At 38.4% G+C, this 21408-nt stretch overlaps 1 protein-coding gene across 3 annotated transcripts in view; it reads left to right on the top strand.

Annotated features, from left to right (window-relative positions):
* LIN9 (lin-9 DREAM MuvB core complex component) overlaps nt 1-19039 on the top strand; it is a 96611-nt gene extending 77572 nt beyond the window's left edge. For all 3 annotated transcript variants that reach the window (XM_010381999.2, XM_010381991.2, XM_030936977.1), the window contains 4 exons: nt 11393-11518; nt 16669-16848; nt 16999-17096; nt 17586-19039. In XM_010381999.2, the coding sequence (XP_010380301.1) occupies nt 11393-11518; nt 16669-16848; nt 16999-17096; nt 17586-17691 (510 nt within the window). In that variant the 3' untranslated portion in view covers nt 17692-19039. The remainder of the gene's footprint in view (nt 1-11392; nt 11519-16668; nt 16849-16998; nt 17097-17585) is intronic.
* Nucleotides 19040-21408: the final 2369 nt, after the last annotated feature.

The following is a 21408-nucleotide window of genomic DNA, read 5'->3' as shown; positions in this document are numbered from 1 at the left end:
AACAGACCAAAATGACAAACAATAAGAGAAGAAATAAAGAATATATAGAACAACCAGCAAACAACAATATGATAGGAACAAAAACACCCAAATCAATAACCTTAAATGTAAATGGATTAAATTCTCTCCTTGTATAGACTGGCTGAATGTATTCAAAACAAACATGATGCAAGTATATGCTGCTTATAAGAAATGCACTTTGGCTGGGCACGGTGGCTCACGCCTGTAATCCCAGCACTTTGGGAGACCGAGGCAGGTGGATCACGAGGTCAGGAGATCAAGACCATCCTGGCTAACACGGTGAAACTCCGTCTCTACTAAAAATACAAAAAATTAGCTGAGTGTGGCGGTGTGCGCCTGTAGTCCCAGCTACTGGGGAGGCTGAGGCAGGAGAATAGCGTGAACCTGGGAGGCAGAGCTTGCAGTGAGCCGAGATCACGCCACTGCACTCCAGCCTGGGCAACAGAGCGAGACGCCCTCTCAAAAAAAAAAAAAAAAGAAATGCACTTTATCTATATAGACACATATAGATTGAAAGTAAAGGAATGAAAAAAGATATTCCATGTAAATGGAAATCAGAAGTGAGCAGGAGTGGCTACACTTAATACCAGATAAAACAAACTTTAAGGCCGGGCGCGGTGGCTCAAGCCTGTAATCCCAGCACTTTGGGAGGCCGAGACGGGTGGATCGCGAGGTCAGGAGATCGAGACCATCCTGGCTAACACGGCGAAACCCCGTCTCTACTAAAAAATACAAAAAACTAGCCGGGCGAGTTGGCGGGTGCCTGTAGTCCCAGCTACTTGGGAGGCTGAGGCAGGAGAATGGCATAAACCCGGGAGGCGGAGCTTGCAGTGAGCTGAGATCCGGCCACTGCACTCCAGCCTGGGCGACAGAGCGAGACTCCGTCTCAAAAAAAAAAAAAACAAACTTTAAGTCGGTAACAGTTTTTTTTAAATACAAGGTCATATAATATAGTGATAAAGGGATCAATCCAGCCAGAGTATATAGCAATTCTAGATATATGTGCGCCCAACATTGTAGCACCCAGATTCACAGAGCACATATTACTAGATCTAAAGAGAGAGCTATTTCATGATGGAGAAAGAGAAAATAATAATAACAATAATAATAATAATAATAAACTCCAATGCAATAATAGTGGGAAACTTCAGCACCCCACTCAGCATTAAACAGATCATCTAGACAGAAAATTAATGAGAAATACTGGATTTTGGCCAGGCACAGTGGCTCACACCTGTAATCCCAACACTTTGGGAGGCCAAGGTGAGTGGATCACGAGGTCAGGAGTTGAAGACCAGCCTGGCCAATATGGTGAAACCCCATCTCTACTAAAAATACAAAAAAAAAAAAAATAGCTGGGCGTGGTGACGCATGCCTGTAGTCCCACCTGCTCAGGAGGCTGAGGCAGAAGAATCGCTTGAATCCAGGAGACAGAGATTGCAGTGAGCCGAGATTGCACCACTGCACTCCAGCCTGGGTGACAGAGCAACTCTTGTCTCAGAAAATATATATATATATATTATATATAAGAATTTAAACTGAACTTTAGACCATATGGATCTAACAGTCATTTACAGAACATTTTATCCAACAACTACAGAATGTACATTCTTATCAGCACATGGAATATTCTCTAGGATAGACCCTATATTAAGGCACAAAACAAGTCTCAACAAATTTTTTAAAAATCAAAATCATATCCAGTATCTTCTGAGACCACAATAGAATAAAACTAGAAAACAATACTGAGAGGAACTTTGGAAACTATACAAATACGTGGAAGTTAAGCAACATGCTCCTGAACAACCATTAAGTCATGAAGAAATTATGATGGAAAATTTTTTAAAAATCTTAAAATGGTAATACAACATACCAATACCTGTGGAATAAAACAAAATCAATACTCAGAGGGAAGTTTATAGCAATAAATGCCTATATCCAAACAGTCGAAATTTCCAGTAGACAATCCAATAATGCACCTCAAGGAACCAGAAAAGTAAGAACAAGCCAAACCCAAAATTATCAGAAGGAAAAACATAACAAAGATCAGAGCAGAACTAAACAAAATAGAGACTAAACAAAATAAAACAGAGGATCAAGGAAAAGTTGGTTCTTTGAAAAAATAAACAAAATGTATAAACTGCTAGCTGTACTTAGCCAAGAAAAGAACTAAAATCGTAAATGAAAAAAAGACATTACAACTGGTACCACTGAAAGACCGAATATCATCAGAGACTGTTATGAACAACTATATGCTAACAAACTGGAAAACCTAGAGAGAATGCATGAAGTCCTGGACACAAACAGCCTATCAAGATTAAATCAGAAGGAAATAGAAAACCTGAACAGACTATTAACAATTTGTGAGATTTGAAGCAGTAATAAAAATAGCCCCCCAACAAAGAAAAGCCCAGGACCACATGAATACAGGCCAAATTCTACCAGATATGTAAAGAACTAATACCAATCATCCTTAAGCTATTCCAAAATATTGAAGAGGAGAGAATTCTCCCCAACTCATTCTGCAAGGCCAGCATTACCCTGATACCAAAACCAGATACGGACACAACTAAAAAAACTAGTCCAATGTCACTCATGAACATAGACACAAAAATCCTTAATAAAACACTAGCAAACTGAATTCAACATCTCATAAAGATAGTACACCATTATCAAGAGGGATCTATACTAGGGATCCAAGGATGATTTAACATAAGTAAATCAATAAACGTGTACATCACATCAACAGAATGAAGGACAACCACCACATGATTATCCCAATAGATGCAGAAAAAGCATTTGATAAAATCCAACATTCCTTTGTGATTAAAAAAAAAAAAAAAAAAAAAAACTGTCAGCAAACTAGGCATAGAAGGAACACACCCCAAAATAATAAAAGCCATAGATAACAAACCCACAGCTAACATCATACCGAATGGGGAAAAGTTGAAAGCCTTTCCTCTAAGAACTGGAACCTGCTTTGACCACTCTTACTCAACAAAGTAATGGAAGTCATAGCCAGAGCAATCAGGCAAGGGAAAGGAAAAGCCATCGAAATTGGAAAAGAGGAAGTCAAATTGTCCCTCTTTGCAGATGTCATGATCTTACATTTAGTAAAACCATAAGACTGCACCAAAAAACTCTTAGAGCTGATAAGCAAATTCAGTAAAGTTGCTGGATACAAAAATCAACATACAAAAATCAGTAGCATTTCTACACACTAGTAATGAAGTAGCCAAAAAAATCAAGAAGGCAATTTCATTTTCAGTAGCTACAAAGAAATTTTTTTTTTTTTTTTTTGAGACGGAGTTTTGCTTTTGTTGCCCAAGCTGCTAGAGTGCAGTGGCATGATCTCGGCTCACTGCAACCTCCGCCTCCCGGATTCAAGCGATTCTTCTGCCTCAGCCTCCCAAGTAGCTGGGATTACAGGTATGCGCCACCATGCCTGGCTAATTTTTGTATTTTTAGTAGAGATGGGGTTTCTCCATGTTGGTCAGGCAGGTCTCAAACTCCTGACCTCAGGTGATCCACCCACCTCAGCCTCCCAAAGTGCTAGGATTACAGGTGTGAGGCACCACCCCCAGCCAGAAAATTAAATACCTAGGAATCAGTTTAACCAAGGAGGTGAAAGATCTCTACAAGGAAACGCACTGATGAAATAAATTGAAGAGGACACAAACAAATGGAAAGACATCTCATGGTCACGGATTGGAAGACTATCGTTAAAATGACCATAGTGGGCCGGGCGCAGTGGCTCAAGCCTGTAATCCCAGCACTTTGGGAGGCCGAGACGGGTGGATCACGAGGTCGGGAGATCGAGACCATCCTGGCTAACACGGTAAAACCCCGTCTCTACTAAGAAATACAAAAAAAAAAAAAAACTAGCCGGGTGAGGTGGCAGGCGCCTGTAGTCCCAGCTACTCGGGAGGCTGAGGCAGGAGAATGGCGTGAACCCGAGCGGTGGAGCTTGCAGTGAGCCAAGATCATGCCACTGCACTCTAGCCTGGGCGACGGAGCGAGACTCTGTCTCAAAAAAAAAAAAAAAAGAAAAAGGAAAAATGACCATAGTGCCCAAAGCAATATACAGATTCCTTGAAATCCCTATCAAAATACTAATGTTATTTTTACAGAAATAGAAAAAACAATCCTAAAATTCATTTTGAAACAAAAAAGAGCCAGAATAGCCAAATCATTTCTGAGCAAAAAGAACAAATCCGGAAACATCACACTATCTGACTTCAAATTATATCACAAGGTTATAGTAACCAAAACAGCATGATACTGGTGTGAAAATGGACACATAGACCAACAGAAGAGAGTAGGGAACATAGATATAAATCTACTTATGTTTAGCCAACTGATTTTTGACAGAGGTGCCAAGAACATACATGTACTGAGGAAGACACCCTCTTCAATAAATGGTGCTGGGAAAATTAGAAAGCCATATGAAAAAGAATGAAACTGGATCCCTATCTCATATGCAAAACTCAAGAGGGATTAAAGGCTTAAACAAAAACTCTGAAGCTACAACCATAATAGAAGAGAACATAAGGAAAACCCTTCAGGACATTGGTTCAGGCAAAGATTTTAAGACTAAGACCTCAAAAGCACTGTCAACTAAAACAAAAATAGACAAATGGTCCTATTTTAAACTTAAAAATCTGCACATTAAAGAAAACAGCAGAGTGAAGAGACAGCCAGTTGAATGGGAGAAAGTATAAACTATTCATGCAACAAGGGACTGATATCCAGAATATACAAGTAAAATAACAATGAAAGTAATAGTAAATCCATTAAAAAGTGAGCAAGGACATGAATAGACAGTTCTCAAAAGAAGACATACAGATGGCCAACAAGTATATGAAAAAATGCTCAACATCACTCATCATCAGGAAAATGCAAATCAAAGCCACAATGAGATATCATCTTACCCCAGTTAGGATGGCTGTTATTAAAAAGGCAAAAAATAACTGATGCTGGCAAGGATGTGGAGAAAAGGGACCTCTTACACACTGTTGGTGGGAATACAAATTAGTACAGTCACTATGTACAACATATGGAGATTTCTCAACTAAAAACAGAACCACCATACGATCCAGCAGTCCCAGTACTGGGTGTCTATCCAAAGGAAAAGAAAATCGGTATATCAAAGGGATGCCTGTATTCACATGTTTATAATAGCACTATTTACAATAGCAAAGATGTGCAATCAGCCTAAGTGTCCATCAATGGATAAACGGATCAAGAAATAGAATACTATTCCGCCATAAGAAATAATGAAATCCTGTCATTTGCAGCAACCTGGATGAAACTGGAGGTCATTATTCTAAGTGCAAAAACCCAGGCAAAGAAAAACAAATACCTCATATTCTTACTCATGTGAGAGCTAAAAAAAACTTGAACTTATGGAGATGGAGAGTAGAGTGATAGAAACCAGAGGGTATGAGGAGGAAATGAAGAGAGGTTGTTGAATAGGTTCAAACAGAATAAGTAAGTTCTAATGTTTGATAGCAGACTAGAGTGACTATAGTTAGCAAAAATGTATATTTCAAAATAGGATTTTAAATATTTTAGTCACAGAGATAATAATGGTATTACCTTGAGTATTTACATATATAGATTGTGTAATGATCAAGTCAGAGTATTTTGGGTAATACTCTCCCTCCCACCCTCTGTTATCTATCATTCTACTCTCTATCTCCATGAATTCATGTTTTTTTAGCTCCCACATGAGTAAGAATATGAGGTATTTGTCTTTCAGATTGGAATTATCTTTTCAAATGGGAATTGGGGGTTACCGAAGACATAGGGTAACATAAATCATAACTAAGCATTTGATCAAGCCTCTTCTTGGGGATACATGTATACTTTTGCAGACTCAACTAGTTAATCAAAATTATTAAATACTCTATCTCCTACAGAGAATTTTTTTCAAGGGTGTTAGAGTCTCTACATCTTTTGTGTTCAATATTCTAATGAATCGCTTAAAAATGTACAAAGGGTTTTCATATACAGTATACATAAAAATGTGCAAAATAGCTGGGCATGGTGGCTCATGCCTGTAATCCCAGCACTTTGGGAGGCTGAGGTGGGCGGATCACTTGAGGTTAGGAGTTGGAGACCAGCCTGGCCAACATGGTGAAACCCTGTCCCTACTAAAAATACAAAAAGTAGCCAGGCGTGTTAGCACACGCCTATAATCCTAGCTACTCGGGAGACTGAAGCAGAAGAATCACTTGAACCCAGGAGGCGGAGGTTGCAGTGAGCTGAGATCACGCCACTGCACTCCAACCTGGGTGACAGAGTGAGATTCCGTCTCAAAAAAAAAAAAAAAAAAAAAGTAGAGTTGAGAGATAGCTAACATGTTACAAAATAGAGTGATGTGACTAATGGACCATGAAGAAACTCTAAAACAAAACGGATATATGGATATATACTCCAAAATTATCATCTGGTTATATCTCCAACTTTATTGTTAGTAGTATTAAGGTACATTGCAAGCTCCCTTGTTTCTCAAGGTAATATCCAAATACTCTTGACTTGATCATTACACAATCTGTGCATGTAAAACAAAAGAAAAAAGTAAATTATTTGAAGACAACCTACATTTCTACCATCTTCTATTCTTATTCAGACTAAATATTACTAGTCTTTCCATCAGATTTGTAAATGTTCCAAATAAAGCATTAGCAAATAGGTGAAGAAGTGAGCACATTTATACACTCTAGGTGGGAATATAAGTTAATTGAAGTCTTTTGGGAAGGCAGCTTGGCCATAATGATGGGCCAGAAATTTTACTTTTAGAGTACCATTCCGAAGATGTGCATACAAGGATGTTCATCACAGCATTGTTTGTAATAGCAAAAAAATTGTAAATGGTTAAACAAACATCTGTAGAGAACTAGTCAAATAAATCCATACCCTTGATCTTGAACTGCTAAATCTGGTATTTTCCATCTTGTCCCCTATAAGCTTATATTTTTACAGACTGTTTGCCTTCAACATGAACCTGTAAGCCACACAGGAAAATCTTTCATTACTTTGTGATCATACCTGGTTTTTTTATCAGAATGTATTAGTTATTTCTTTTTTTTTTTTTTTTTTTTTTTGAGACGGGGCTGGAGTGCAGGGGCCGGATCTCAGCTCACTGCAAGCTCCGCCTCAGCCTCCGGAGCAGCTGGGACTACAGGCGCCTGCCATCTCGCCCGGCTAGTTTTTTGTATTTTTAGTAGAGACGGGGTTTCACCATGTTAGCCAGGATGGTCTCGATCTCCTGACCTCGTGATCCGCCCATCTCGGCCTCCCAAAGTGCTGGGATTACAGGCTTGAGCCACCGCGCCCGGCCTGTATTAGTTATTTCTAATGGTTCAAATGCCTCACCTTATTCATGCAGGCCTAATTTAATGTCATATTTTTGACTTGTTTTTATTTTATTTATGTATTTACTTTTTGAGATGGAGTCTAGCTTTGTCACCCAGGCTGGCGTGGAGAGGCACGATCTCGGCTCACTGCAACCTCTGCCTCCCAGGTTCAAGCGATTCTCCTGCCTCAGTCTCCCACATGCGCCACTGCGCCCGGCTAGTTTTTTGTATTTTTGGTAGAGACGGGGTTTCACCATGTTGGCCAGGCTGGTCTTTAACTCCTGGCCTCAAGTGATCTACCCGCCTCAGCCTCCAAAAGTTATTTTTAGGCCAGGCACGGTGGCTTATGCCTGTAATCCCAGCACTTTGGGAGGCTGAGGCGGGAGGATCACTTGAGGCCACGAGTTCGAGATCAGCCTGGCCAACATGGTAAAACTCTGCCTCTAGTAAAAATACAAAAATTATTCTGGCGCAGTAGCCCGCACCTGTAGCCCCAGCTACTCAGGAGGCTGAGGCAGGAAAATCACTTGAACCTTGGAGGTGGAGGTTGCAGTAAGCCGAAATTGTGCCACTGCACCCCAACCTGGGCGACACAGCAAGACTCCATCTCAAAAAATAATAATAATAATTTTAATTGTATGTGTGTATGTATAAAATGAATGTACTTTTCTTAAAAACTTTACATTCTTACTGAGTTTGATGTATGTTTTTCTTTCTTTGTATTTATTTTTTAATGTATAAATACCTATACAATATATACTTTTGGGTGTTTTTGAGGGGGACTTTTTTTTTTTGAGATGGAGTCTCACTCTGTTGCTTAGGCTGGAGACCAGTCATGTAATCTTGGCTTACTGCAACCTCCGCCTCCTGGGTTCAAGCGATTCTCCTGCCTCGGCCTCCCAAGTAGCTGGGATTACAGGCACGCACCACCATGCCCAGCTAATTTTGTGTATGTTTAATAGAGATGGGGTTTCACCATGTTGGCCAGGCTGGTCTCAAACTCCTGACCTCAAATGATCTGCCCGCCTTGGCCTCCCAAAGTGCAGGGATTACAGGCCTGAGCCACCACTCCTGGCCAAGGGCAGACATCTTTAAATAAATTTTGTACTATGTAACATTCTGCTTTTCACTCTATAGTATCAGTAAATATAGATCACTCTCTTCAATCCTAGTGTTAGAAGATCTTTAAATTGTTAGCAGTCTGATAGGTGAAATATAAATGTCATTGTTTTATTTTGTATTTCTAAGGCTACTAGTGGAATTAAGCATCTTTTTGTGTGTTAATTGGCTATTTATATTAATATTAACAAAATTATTTGTTTCTTATGTTACTATAGTACAGAAAATTTAAATTTTGATGTAGTCAAATACAGTTGACCTTCAAACAACGTGGAGGTTAGGGATGCAACCCCCACCAGCAGTCAAAAATCCACATACAGCTTTTGACTCCCCCAAAACTTAACTACTAATAGCCTACTGTTGACCAGGAACTTTACTGATAACCTAAATAGTAGATGAGCACATATCTTATATATGCATTATATAGTGTATCCTTACATAAAATAAGCTAGAGAAAAGGAAATGTTATTAAGATGTTATTAAGAAAATCATAAGGTAAAGACAACATATTCACTATTAAGTGGGAGTAGATCATAAAGGTTTTCATCCTTGTCATCTTCACGTTGAGTAGGCTGAGGAGGAGGCGGAAGTGGAGGGGTTGGTTTTGCTGTCTCAGGGGTGGCAGAGGCAAAAGAGGTACAAATACTTAGTTATAATTTACATTACACTATGTCCTCAGTAACCCCCAATTCCCAACAAGGAAATGAAATTAAATTCAGCATGTCCTGTATTATCCCTGCATTCTTATAGAAAATCTTTCAGATGACCCAATGGTTTTAACTTTACAAAAACTGAGGTTTACGAAGAGGAAGCAATTCAGGAAGCACCAATGGTAAACTAAAAGTAGGATGTTCTGGATATGATTCCAGGCCTATGTAGAACTTATCCCTTCCCTACTCCCACTGTGGCATTCCCTCCCCTCTTTCTCTTTTACTGCTTCAGATCCATAGTAGCAGAGAAATTCTAACTGATGCAAACTGACTTCAGATCCCACAAGGTTACCACTTACTGGCTGTGGTACATGGGCCTCATATGTAAAATGGAGACAATAAGCAATAATATCTTTCTCATAGGGTTATTGTGAGGATTCAATGAAATCCTTTAAAAACACTTAGAACATTAGCCAGGCATAGTGGCACATGCGTGTAGTCCAAGCTACTTGGGAGGCTGAGACAGGAGGATCCCTTGAGTCCAGGAGTTTGAGGCTGCACTGAGTTATGATGGTGCCACTGCAGTCCTGCCTGGGCAACAGAGTGAGACCCTGTCTCTAAACAACAAAACAGGCCAGGCGCAGTGGCTAACGCCTGTAATCCCAGCACTTAGGGAGGCCAAGGCAGTTGGATCACTTGAGGTCAGAGTTTGAGACCAGACCTGGCCAACATGGTGAAACCCCACCTCCACTAAAAATACAAAAATTAGCCAGGTGTGGTGGCTGGTGCCTGTAGTCCCACCTACTCGAGAGAATGAGGCAGAAGGATTGCTTGAGCTCAGGAGGCAGAGGTTGTAGTGAGCGGAAATCACGTCATTACACTCCAGCCTAGGTGACAGGAGTGAAACCCTGTCTCAAAAAAAAAAAAAAACTTAGAACAAGCTGGATGTGGTGGCACATGCCTATAGTCGCAGCTACTTGGGAGGCTGAGGCAGGAGGATTGCTTCAGGCCAGGAGTTCGAGTCTAGCCTGGGCAACATAGCAAGACGCCATCCCCAAAACAATAACAAAACCACATTTAGTGCATGGCACAATAGTCAGCTCTATTTAGTACATCTGTTGTTGTCATCATTAAGTAATCAACACATCATTAATAGTGTGTGCTGTTAAGTCATTTAACTTTTCTAGTCCTCAGTTTTCTCCGCTGTAAAATGGTATGGCTTAACTAGATGATCTCTGAGGTTTCTGTTAGCTCAGTCTATAATTCTGTGATTTGGAATCTATATAAGTAGTTCCTCCCTAGGTCTAGGAAAGTTTTCTTTCCGTACCTATACTTATTAGAAGGAGCAATTTTGCTTCCTTAGTACATGACAATGTGCTTTTTCAGAAATCCTCTGAAAAAAGAAATGCGGTTAAATTTTCCTTGACTAGAGAGGTTTCATTGCCAGCATTTTTAGCAGGAATGAAATGGAGAGTATAGTTTATTGGAAGTACTGTGACGAGAGGGAAGGAAATGGCGTCAAAGTCCATTAACTTTGGTTAATGGATAATTTGATAATGCTCCTTGGTAAGGAGCATATATGGAATGATGACACAATAAAAAGTTAATATTCATTGAGCATTTTCTATGTGGGAGGCACTGTGCTAGCATGTATTATCTCATTTAATCTTTGCAACAACCCCACTAGATAGATATTCTTATAATCCCCATTTTGCAGTTGAGGAACATGAGGCACAGAGAGATTAAGGAAATTCCTTAACATCACACAGCTAGATGGTGATAGAGGTGGAAATTGAACATATATCATCTGATTCTAACACCCATGCTTAAACCATTATGCTATACTGAATTGATTCCAGGTACAGCATCAATTGGTTTAAATAACTAGAATGCTTCAAATGAGGACATACGATTTAACAACTAACAATCCTATGAAAAAGTTGAAAGATGAATATAACGAACATCGCATACACGTTTATCAATTAACATTTTGCTCTGTTTAATTTATCTCTTTAGAAGATCTCCTTTTCAAAAAAGCAAATGGCAGACATCATGGTGCTCCAATGAACAAGGACAGTCTCCTAAATAACAATACCATTATCACAGACAAGAACTATAACAATTAGAACAAATTTAATAACCTTTAGTTTGCTTTTTAGATAAGTCAAATCTTTTAGATTATTGAAATTGCATTGCTAAAAAACAAACTCTTACCACGATCTGATTTTTCTCTCTTCTCAGAAATCATATTCCATGCCCATCAGCATTGAATTTCAGCGGAGATATGCAACAATTGTTCTAGAGCTTGAACAGCTGAACAAGGACCTAAACAAAGTTTTGCATAAAGTTCAACAGTATTGCTATGAGGTAAGTGATATGTATAGATTTCCCTCCATATTTTTATTTGAAGCTTAATCCTTTTACCTTCACACTTTAGAAAATCCATACCAAGCCAATATCTTCATAAAGTCCTTTAGCAGAACTATATTATATAAAGTTTCTTACTCCTCCCAGCATCAGTGTTGAAGAGTGCTTTATACATAGAAAGCTGTCAATTTTGAGTTTTTTGGTTAAAGATACAAATAAGGCCCTCCAAAAAACTTTGGAAAAATCCAGAAAACTAATTACTCTTAATTCCACTACCCCAGAGACCAAAATTTTGTTGTTTCTTTTTCTTTCTTTCTTTTTTTTTTTTTTTTTTTTGAGACAGGGTCTTGCTCTGTTGACCAGGCTGGAGTACAGTGGTGCAATCTTGCAATCTTGGTGAACTACAGCCTCAACTTCCCCAGACTCAAGCTATCCCCCAACCTCAGCCTCCTGAGTAGCTGGAACCACAGGTGCACAACATGCCCAGTTTATTTTTCTAGAGATGAAGTCTTGCTCTGTTGCCCAGGCTGGTCTCAAACTCGTGGGCTCAAGCGATCCTCCTACTTTGGCCTTCCAAAGTACTGAGATATAGGCGTGAGCCACTGTGCCCAGCCCCGAAGAGCAAATTTTGGTCTATTTCTCCTTAGTCTTTCTTGGTGTTTTGTTTTGTTTTGTTTTAAATAATACATGCTTTTTCTCATAAAGTTCTGATCATACTGGCTGTACAATTTTGTTGCCTTCTCTTTTAAACCTTAAATTAGCATTAGAACTATGAATTCTTGAATTTCAAATACATAGATAACAGGGTTATTTGTGAATTTTCATTCACATGTGATTATATGAGAGTGGTTCAACAGTTGAGTTTCCTACTACAGAGTAAGAATTAAAATGATTCAGGTGAGTTTAAAATGCTCCTGCATTTGCATACTTTGAGGTCGTGTGTTTCCAGGAAAGCCATCTCTGTTTATGATATCAGATTCTTTTTTCATTTGTTTGTTTTGAGACGGAATCTTACTCTGTTGCCCAGGCTGGAGTGCAATGGCACAATCTCGGCTCACTGGAACCTCTGCCTCACAGGTTCAAGTGATTCTCCTGCCTCAGCCTCCTGAGTAGCTGGGACTACAGCTGTGCACCACCATGGCTAATTTGTTTGTATTTTTAGTAGAGATGGGGTTTCACCATATTATAGGCCAGGCTGGTCTCAAACTCCTGACCTTAAGTGATCTACCCTCCTTGGCCTCCCAAAGTGCTGAGATTCTCCTGCCTCAGCCTCCCAAGTAGCTGGGATTACAGTCATGCGTTACCACACCCAGCTAATTGTGTATTTTTAGTAGAGACGGGTTTCTCCATGTTGGTGAGGCTGGTCTCAAACTCCCGACCTCAGGTGATCTGCCTGCTTCAGCCTCCCAAAGTGCTAGGATTATAGGCGTGAGCCACTGCGCCCAAAAGTATCAGGTTTTTAAACAGTTGGGTTATTTTCCTAATAGTTGTCATCATCTATTATGCATATTAATAACAATATGCATTGTATTAGTAAATAGATTTTCTCCCCTAGACTAGCAACTATTCACAAGACATGCAGACTATGCAGTCCAAGATGACACATAACAAAGCCGATGGTACATGCAGAAACGGGTTGCTCATCAATCTGTTTGTAGTACCCAAGGCCATTTGTGATAGGCTCCTTTCCTAATGAAGTAAAGTGATTTAATCTTCTCAAAGCTCTTAAGGAACTACAATATAGAAGTTATAGAAATAAAGAACATATCAGAGAGAACAGCATGACTAAGCAATTCTACTTCTCAATATATGCCAAAAAGATACATCAACATGTATTTACCAAAATACATATACTAGAATGTTCATAGCATCATTGTTCATTATAGCCAGAAATCATAAACTACCCAAATACCCATCAGTACAACAATTGACTGATAAACATGATATAATTACACAATGGAAATGCTACCCAGCAGTGAGAATGAAAGTACTCAACTACAACTCAGCGCCATGGATGGATCTCACAAATACAATGTTGAACAAATAAAGTCAGACACAGGAGAATATGTAATGTATGATTACATTTTTATAAAGCTGAAAAGCTAACTTCTGATGCTAGAAGTCAGGATGGTAGTTACCCTGAGGGAGGTGGTACTGGAAGATGGCATTATCGGGGGTCTGGGGCATTGGTAATATTCTGGTTCCTAATCTAGTTGCTGACTTCTCATTTTTGAGAATGTTTGATTTGTGAAAACTCATTAGCTTGTACACTTCATGATTTGTGTACTTTTATGTATTTATGTGTGCTTCAATTTAAATTTTACAAAAGTATTAGAGGATACAGTTATTCATTGAAGCAGTATTAGTAATTATAAAATGTTAGAAATAAACATAAATGCCCACACATAGGAAACTGACTATTTATGGTACATCCACACAATTGAATATTATGCTGCTGTAAGAGAGGAAGCTCTCTACTTACTGATATGGAGTGATTTCCAGGATGTGTTATTAGATGCAAAAAGCAAATACAAAAATACACGTACATATTCCAAAGTATATTACCTTTGGAGTAGGAAATAAGTGGAAATACTATATATATGTATCAGCTTAATTTTCCAAAAGGAAACACAGAAAGGATATATTAGAAACTAATTTGGGAATGGGGTAGGCGGTGAGTAAGAAGGAATGACATTTTTCTGAGTGTTTATTTCCCCAACAAATACAAGTAAACTCTAAAGTGTAGCACAAACAGAAATAAACGAACCTAATTATACTTCAAAGGAGTGACATTAACTTACTGTTACTGAAGGGGATAAAAACTGATTCAGATAGCTTGAACATAGCATAGGTTGAGCATCCCAAGTCTGAAATGCTCCAAAGTCCAAAATTTTTTGAGTGCCAAAGTGAAACTCAAAGGAAATGCTCACTGGAGCATTTCGGATTTTGGAGTTTTGTATTTGGGATTCTCAACCAGTAAGTATAATACAACTATTCTAAAATTTTAAAAAACCTAAATCCAAAGCACTCTCTCTTTTTTTTTTTTTTTTTTTTTTGAGACGGATTTTCGCTCTTGTCCACCAGGCTGGAGTGCAGTGGCGCAATCTCGGTTCACTGCAACCTCTGCCTTCCAGGATCAAACGATTCTCCTGCCTCAGCCTCTCCAGTAGGTGTGATTATAGGCACGTACCACCATGCCCAGCTAATTTTTATATGTTTAGTAGAGACAGGGTTTCACCATGTTGGCCAGGCTGGTCTTGAACTCCTAACCTCAGGTGATCCACCCAGCTTGGCCTCCCAAAGTACTGGGATTACAGGCATGAGCCACCACGCCCGGCAGCAGTTCTGAAACTCTTACTGTGTACTCTAGGACAGCAAAGAAGCAAATAAGTATATTGAACTTGGGAGGCAGAGGTTGCAGTGAGCTGAGATCGCACCACTGCACTCCAGTCTGGGCAACAGAGTGAAACTGTCTCAAAAAAAAAAAAAATTTGAGGATAACGGAAGCCAGGTTTCTCACTGTTGAAGAAGGCAGTTATGAAGAGGGGGAAGACTAGAGTGAACCCTGTGGCATTAGATGGGAATAGGGGGAATCAGTATGAATTCATGGTTTATTTTATCTTTATGATACAGGTATAAGTGAGCGTGTATGTCTGCTGAGAGGGCCAAAAGCAATACACCCTAATAGCAAAGAACACACCTAGACCCAGATCTTGGTTTCTCAACTCTGTTCTCCAATTTTAAAAAGCAGAACTCCTTGAAAAAGAGACTGATTCCAGACCTGGGGCAGAGAAAGAAGATGAGCCTGGCCCACCTTATTATGCCAAGGAAGTAAAATGTGCCCCCAAATTATGGGGACGTGTCAAAAAGAGCCAGCTTGACAGGGTTCCCACTGGCCAAATCTGGGACAATTTGAGCTTCAGAATAAATAAATATAGTAAGAGATTATAACCCATAGAATAAAAGTCTTATCAGTATGGGTTCATACTAATTCATTTTTTAAGGGAAACTACTTTGTAGTAAAATGCCAGCTAATAAATACAGAAGCAGTGTTAAGAGTGAGAAAAACACCATTTTGCAACCATCATAGTAATAATTGATATAGACAAGAATCATCAACAGATGCTAAAATTGGTAGGTAGAAGTTTGATGACAAATAGGATGTTTACATAGCCTCAAAGTATCTCTTCACAACTACTTAGTACTTACAAAAAGGAAATCCTTTACTGTAGGGAAATCTGGCAGACACTTACCAATTGATCAAAGAGAACATCACCAGTAATGGGACAAGTCAACATCACGTGCCTTCTAATAAAGACGCCAGAGAACCCAGCACCACGTTTGTAGTATTTCTGCCCAAAAATGCATAACTTCAGTCTAATCATAAGGAAACAGACAAACCCACATTGGGGGATAGTACACAAAATAATTGGCTCGTACTCTTCAAAAATACCAAGGAAATACAAACTGGAGTGATTAGAGGTAATGAGGCACAGTGTTTGCAACTTATTCTTTTTTTTTTTTTTTTGAGACGGAGTCTTGCTCTGTCGCCCAGGCTGGAGTGCAGTGGCCCGATCTCAGCTCACTGCAAGCTCCGCCTCCCAGGTTCACGCCATTCTCCTGCCTCAGCCTCCGGGTAGCTGGGACTACAGGCGCCCGCCACCTCGCCCGGCTAGTTTTTTTTTGTATTTTGTAGTAGAGACGGGGTTTCACCGTGTTAGCCAGGATGGTCTCGATCTCCTGACCTCGTGATCCGCCCGTCTCGGCCTCCCAAAGTGCTGGGATTACAGGCTTGAGCCACCACGCCCGGCTGCAACTTATTTTTAAATTACTAATGGGAAGAATTATACATTCACAGAGATCAAATGGCAGATCAAATGTAGTAAAACAGTGAATCTGAGTAAATGTTATCAAGAGTCCTTTGTTTTATTCTTTTAACTTTTTTTAGAAGTTTGAAATTATATCAAAATTAAAAGTTACAAAAAATAATAAATCCGAAACTGTTAAAGAAAAAAACTTCTAAGGTAAGAGTACCATTTTAGTTTTAAATGCTAATTTTATAAAAATTAAAATCTGAAAAGAGGGCAGAAACACAGAAATAATCATGGCTTCTTGAACATGCATCTCATGCTTCAATCATCTGTATTCAGCTTGCTCCAGACCAGGGGCTCCAGCCTGCAGATCAGCCGACAGATATGAGACGCAGGTGTGAGGAAGAAGCACAGGAAATTGTTCGGCATGCAAATTCCTCAACAGGACATCCCTGTGTGGAAAATGAAAATCTGACAGACTTAATTTCCAGGCTTACAGCTATTTTGTTACAAATTAAGGTAAATCTTAGAGAAAATATTTTCTTAATTTGACACAAAGCAACCCGTGCTGACTTGTTGCTAAGAAATTAATTAATTGATTCTATCAGGTATTTTATGACTATATTTGAACTATAATTCAATTAAATTTTGAAACTTTTTTCCCTTTAGTGTCTAGCAGAAGGAGGAGACCTGAATTCCTTTGAATTCAAATCACTTACAGACTCATTAAATGATATCAAGAGTACAATAGATGCTTCTAATATCAGGTAATTTGTTAGGTACACTCTAATCATTTTAATGTGAAGTTCATAGTGATTTTCTGTCCAAGTTTTAAGAATTATGCGTATTTGTGAAGTACTCATATTATTATCCATTAAATATATTTTTAAGAGCTTTTCACTTATATCCAGCCTATTGACAGAATAGAAATTTCATATGGATTTTGTATATAAAGAAATCAGGAGATGTATTTAGGTTTGGGGTTAGCATGGAGGTTCAGCTTAGAAGTAGAGCTTCCCCAGTCAGTGAGAGGCTCATCTTCTCCTTCCAGCCCCACATGGCTCCTTTGCTTCTTTAGAGCATATTTGTTCAACTACTACTGAAGTAGAATTATGGCTAATGTATTATAGGAGGTTTATTCCTTCCCTAAGATTTATCATAGCTGTTTCCTAACTAAAATGCAGCTCTTCCTTTTTTAAAAATTGTTTCTTAATTTTTTGAAATAAAGTAGTTAACCATGTTTCTTCTTTCTTTAGTTGCTTTCAGAATAATGTAGAAATCCATGTTGCACATATTCAGAGTGGCCTGAGCCAGATGGGAAACTTACACGCCTTTGCAGCAAATAACACCAACAGAGACTGAGTAAAGATTTCATTATTCCAACTGCACGGGACATTGTTTTTGAGAAGTTCTTTTCCTTTATATAGGCTTCCAACACCAAATAACCTAACTGCTGGGAAACAAGGGAAATTTAAATCTCCAAATAAGGCATTTTAATAGACTGTACTGCTTCTTAAACCAGCATTGCTGACCAGCATTATATTTATTTTTCTTTTATTATTCTGATGCAGTAGCATTGCTTATGTTACATATGTTTATATTCACAAATATTTTTAAACTGAAATATCTGAACATAATACAATTTCGTGGAAGAATACATTGACCATTTTTTTTAATGTGCATGAATTCACCGCAACACATGCAGACAACTGCTGCAATGGAGAGTATTAAGAAACCTGGTCTTTTTGTTCATGTCGGTGGCAGTGTGGAAATTCCATCCAGAAAATTACAACTCCACTTGATTTAGTTGATTACCATCTCAGTCTTCAAAAGATAACATCATGAGGTGTAGGAAGTCCTAGTTTTAAGGAAGCCACTGAAATATAGATGGGAAATGTGGACTATACAAGTATATGTTATGTATACTTGCAATGTGACACGGTTCTATAGATCATTTTATAATAATAAATATTTTAATTTATCATAACTTATATAAAAGAAACCTTTGCTGTTTGTTGAAAGAAAATGAAGGAACAGGAAGAAAGGTGCAAAATGCTAAATTTCTGCAAATGGATTTGGCATGTCTTCCCATCAGTTCAGGTCAAAAGTGCATTGTTATGAGATTTATTTAAAAAAAAAAAAAAAGACTGATAACACACTATTTTCATATTTTTTTTGTTTATTTGCACAACTTTTAAACCAGATTACTGGTTAAAATCCAACAGTACACAATTTATAAAGTAAAAAGATTTTATAAAGAAAACAAATATAATAACCAGTGCTGTGAAATGCAGAAGAAAGGCTTGTTTTGGTTGTTTTTCTTTTTTAGGAAAACCTTGCCTAAAATGTTAATCTTGTAAAAAGTATGTATTTGGAATTTTCTTCATTTTAATATAGAATATTATAAAGTCAAAATATAATAAATTTTTTTCAAATTTGGAGTTTAAGATATAGCTGTAGAGGTGGTTTTAATTCCTTTAGATGTCTCATAAAATGAGACTTTTTATATGTTAATGTATAATAAACAAGATTATTTTCCATTTGGAATTTTTGTATAGTTTAAAAAGGCTTCTGTATTTGTTGGTATTGTGCCACTGCAAAACTTTAGTGCAGAGTTTATATTTAGCTAAACTGTTATGTTAATTAAGAAATGCATAAATCTTCTATTCTTAATATTTGTAATTCTAAATAAATTGATCTATGAAAATTATTTTCTATATTTTGATTTAATTCAAGTCGATATGCATACCTTCTGTTTAAAAAGTTTTGAAGAATTGTAATTTCCATTAAGTTATATTTTTAGCAGAAACAGTACAGATTACCAAGTCTCTCTGAAGTATCATACCATCCAATGGTATGGATTTTATTTATTACCATACCATCCAGTGATATGGATTTTATTTATTGCCATACCATCCAGTGGTATGGTATTAAGCAGGTAAGTTATTTGGCCTGGTATAGACCTAGTGAAAGGTTGATTGTAATATATTCTGCCTAGAATTGGGTATTTTGTGCATTTTTTCTTTTACATTCTTTTTTTTTTTTTTCTCTGTCACCCAGACTAGAGTGCAGTGGTGCAATCTCGGCTCACCACAACCACCAGCTCCTGGGTTCAAGGGATTCTCCTGCCTCAGCTTTCTGAGTAGCTGGGATTACAGGCATGCGCAGCCACGCCTAGCTAATTTTTGTATTTTTAGTAGAAACAAGAATTTCACCGTATTGGTCAGGCTGGTCTCCCGACCTCAAGTGCTCCACCCACCTCAGCCTCCCAAAGTGCTGGGATTACAGGCATGAGCCACCACACCCGGCCTCTCTTACATTTCTTAAGGCTTACTTGTCACACTTAAATAGTACCTCATTTTACACATATTTAATTGAGCACTGTTTGTCTTTCGGTGCCTTCATGTGTTGACAGCAGGGACTGTGCTGAAGAATACAGTTGAATTTTATTTCTGCTTAGGGAGGAAGAAATCTGTATTTCAAAGTAGTCATGTTGGGTCAGCCGTACATTGATTTGAATGATATGCCACTGCCTAACACACTTCTGGAGCTCTAAAGAAAGCTATCAAAGCCAGATTGAGCAAACATGCAAGCACATACATGGCTTTTATTTATATAGATTTGGTTCTGAGTTACTTTAAGCTAGTTCCAAAAGTCACATTCACTCGTAACCACTGAGAATCTACAAAAAGATTTGCCCATTAGCATTTTTGAATCCACGCACCTCTCCCCATCTTCATTACCACCACTACTTGCAGCCGAGCTGCCATCATCACTGACCTGGAACACTGCAGTTGTCTTCTAACATCTCCCAGCATCTACTCAGCCCTGTTCCAATGCAGCCAGAGGGATCATCTTAAAATGCAGAATTAATCATGTTATCCCTGTGTCTATAAATGCCTTTAAAATCTTCATTTGGCTTTCAGGACAAATTCAAAACTCTTTTACAAGACCTATAAAGTCATGCATGATCTGCCTCCCTCCACAACTTCTTTATCTGCTCGCTACTTCATAGTCTTGGCACATGCAGTACCTACATTCCCTCTCCTTTCCTTGGTAACTCTTGATCATTTTCCAGATCTCACCTTCAGCATCACTTGTTCAAGGAAGCTTTCCTTGACCACAACACATCTCCTATTATAATGTCTCCAGATCATCTCTCTCTCCTTCCAGCACTTGTCACATTTGCAATTTAATATTAATATTTCCTGGAGCTCTTTTGTCTCCCTACTGGCCTCTGCTCCATGAGGGGAGGGGCTGTTTCTGTTTTTGTTCACCATTTATTTCCAGGTCCTGGTAAAGTGCCTGTTCATGGGCAACAAATAAATATTTGTGTAATGAGTGGGCAAATGAGAGTTTTAAAAAGGTCTAAGCATCATTAATGTCATCAGAATAAGAGTGTGGTCTTCCGTGATGATTTATTTGAAAGATGAGACAGTAATGACTGGCATGTAGAAATTCTGACTTGGGGATTGCTTTTAAACCTATCACATTACTTTATCATCAGTATCATTAGTCCTGACTAACAAGACCAGTGCAATATAGGAGGCGCTGTATGGTGGTAGACTAATGGGTGGGCTGAGTTTGAGTCCTGGCCATGCCTTTTATAAGCTGTACAGTTGTGAACCACTACTTAGATTCAGTTTCTTGATCTTTAAAGTAGGAAGATTAGTCCCTATCTTACATGGTAGGTGTGAGAATAAAATAGATAATGTCTGTAACACATTTCACAGTTAGGGACTCTTAGAAAGTTTGAGAGAGCTGCAGGCTACTTCATAGAGGATCCCACAATTTAAAATGTGACAACAGGATTTACATATTTGTAGATTTTTACAGTTGTTCACTGGGGAAACAACATAAGACAATATAAAAGCAATAATACAATAATTACAAGATTTTTTCGTAAGTGCGATTCTTAGTGGACCATAATTTAAAGTGTTATATGTCTTTCAGTTTTGTGAATGTATTTGTAGTATGTCATTTGGCCATGTCACAAGTTTAAATGTGATTGTGAGACCTCCTGAGCACCTCCAGGATGGGCCCTGAGCATAATGTTAATAGCTAATGTTTATCAGCTCA

The sequence above is a fragment of the Rhinopithecus roxellana genome, chromosome 8 (genome assembly GCF_007565055.1).
Source record: "Rhinopithecus roxellana isolate Shanxi Qingling chromosome 8, ASM756505v1, whole genome shotgun sequence".
In the NCBI taxonomy this organism is placed as follows: Eukaryota; Metazoa; Chordata; class Mammalia; order Primates; family Cercopithecidae; genus Rhinopithecus; species Rhinopithecus roxellana.
Note: the sequence above shows the minus strand (reverse complement) of the source record. Positions and strands in the feature narration are given on the sequence as shown.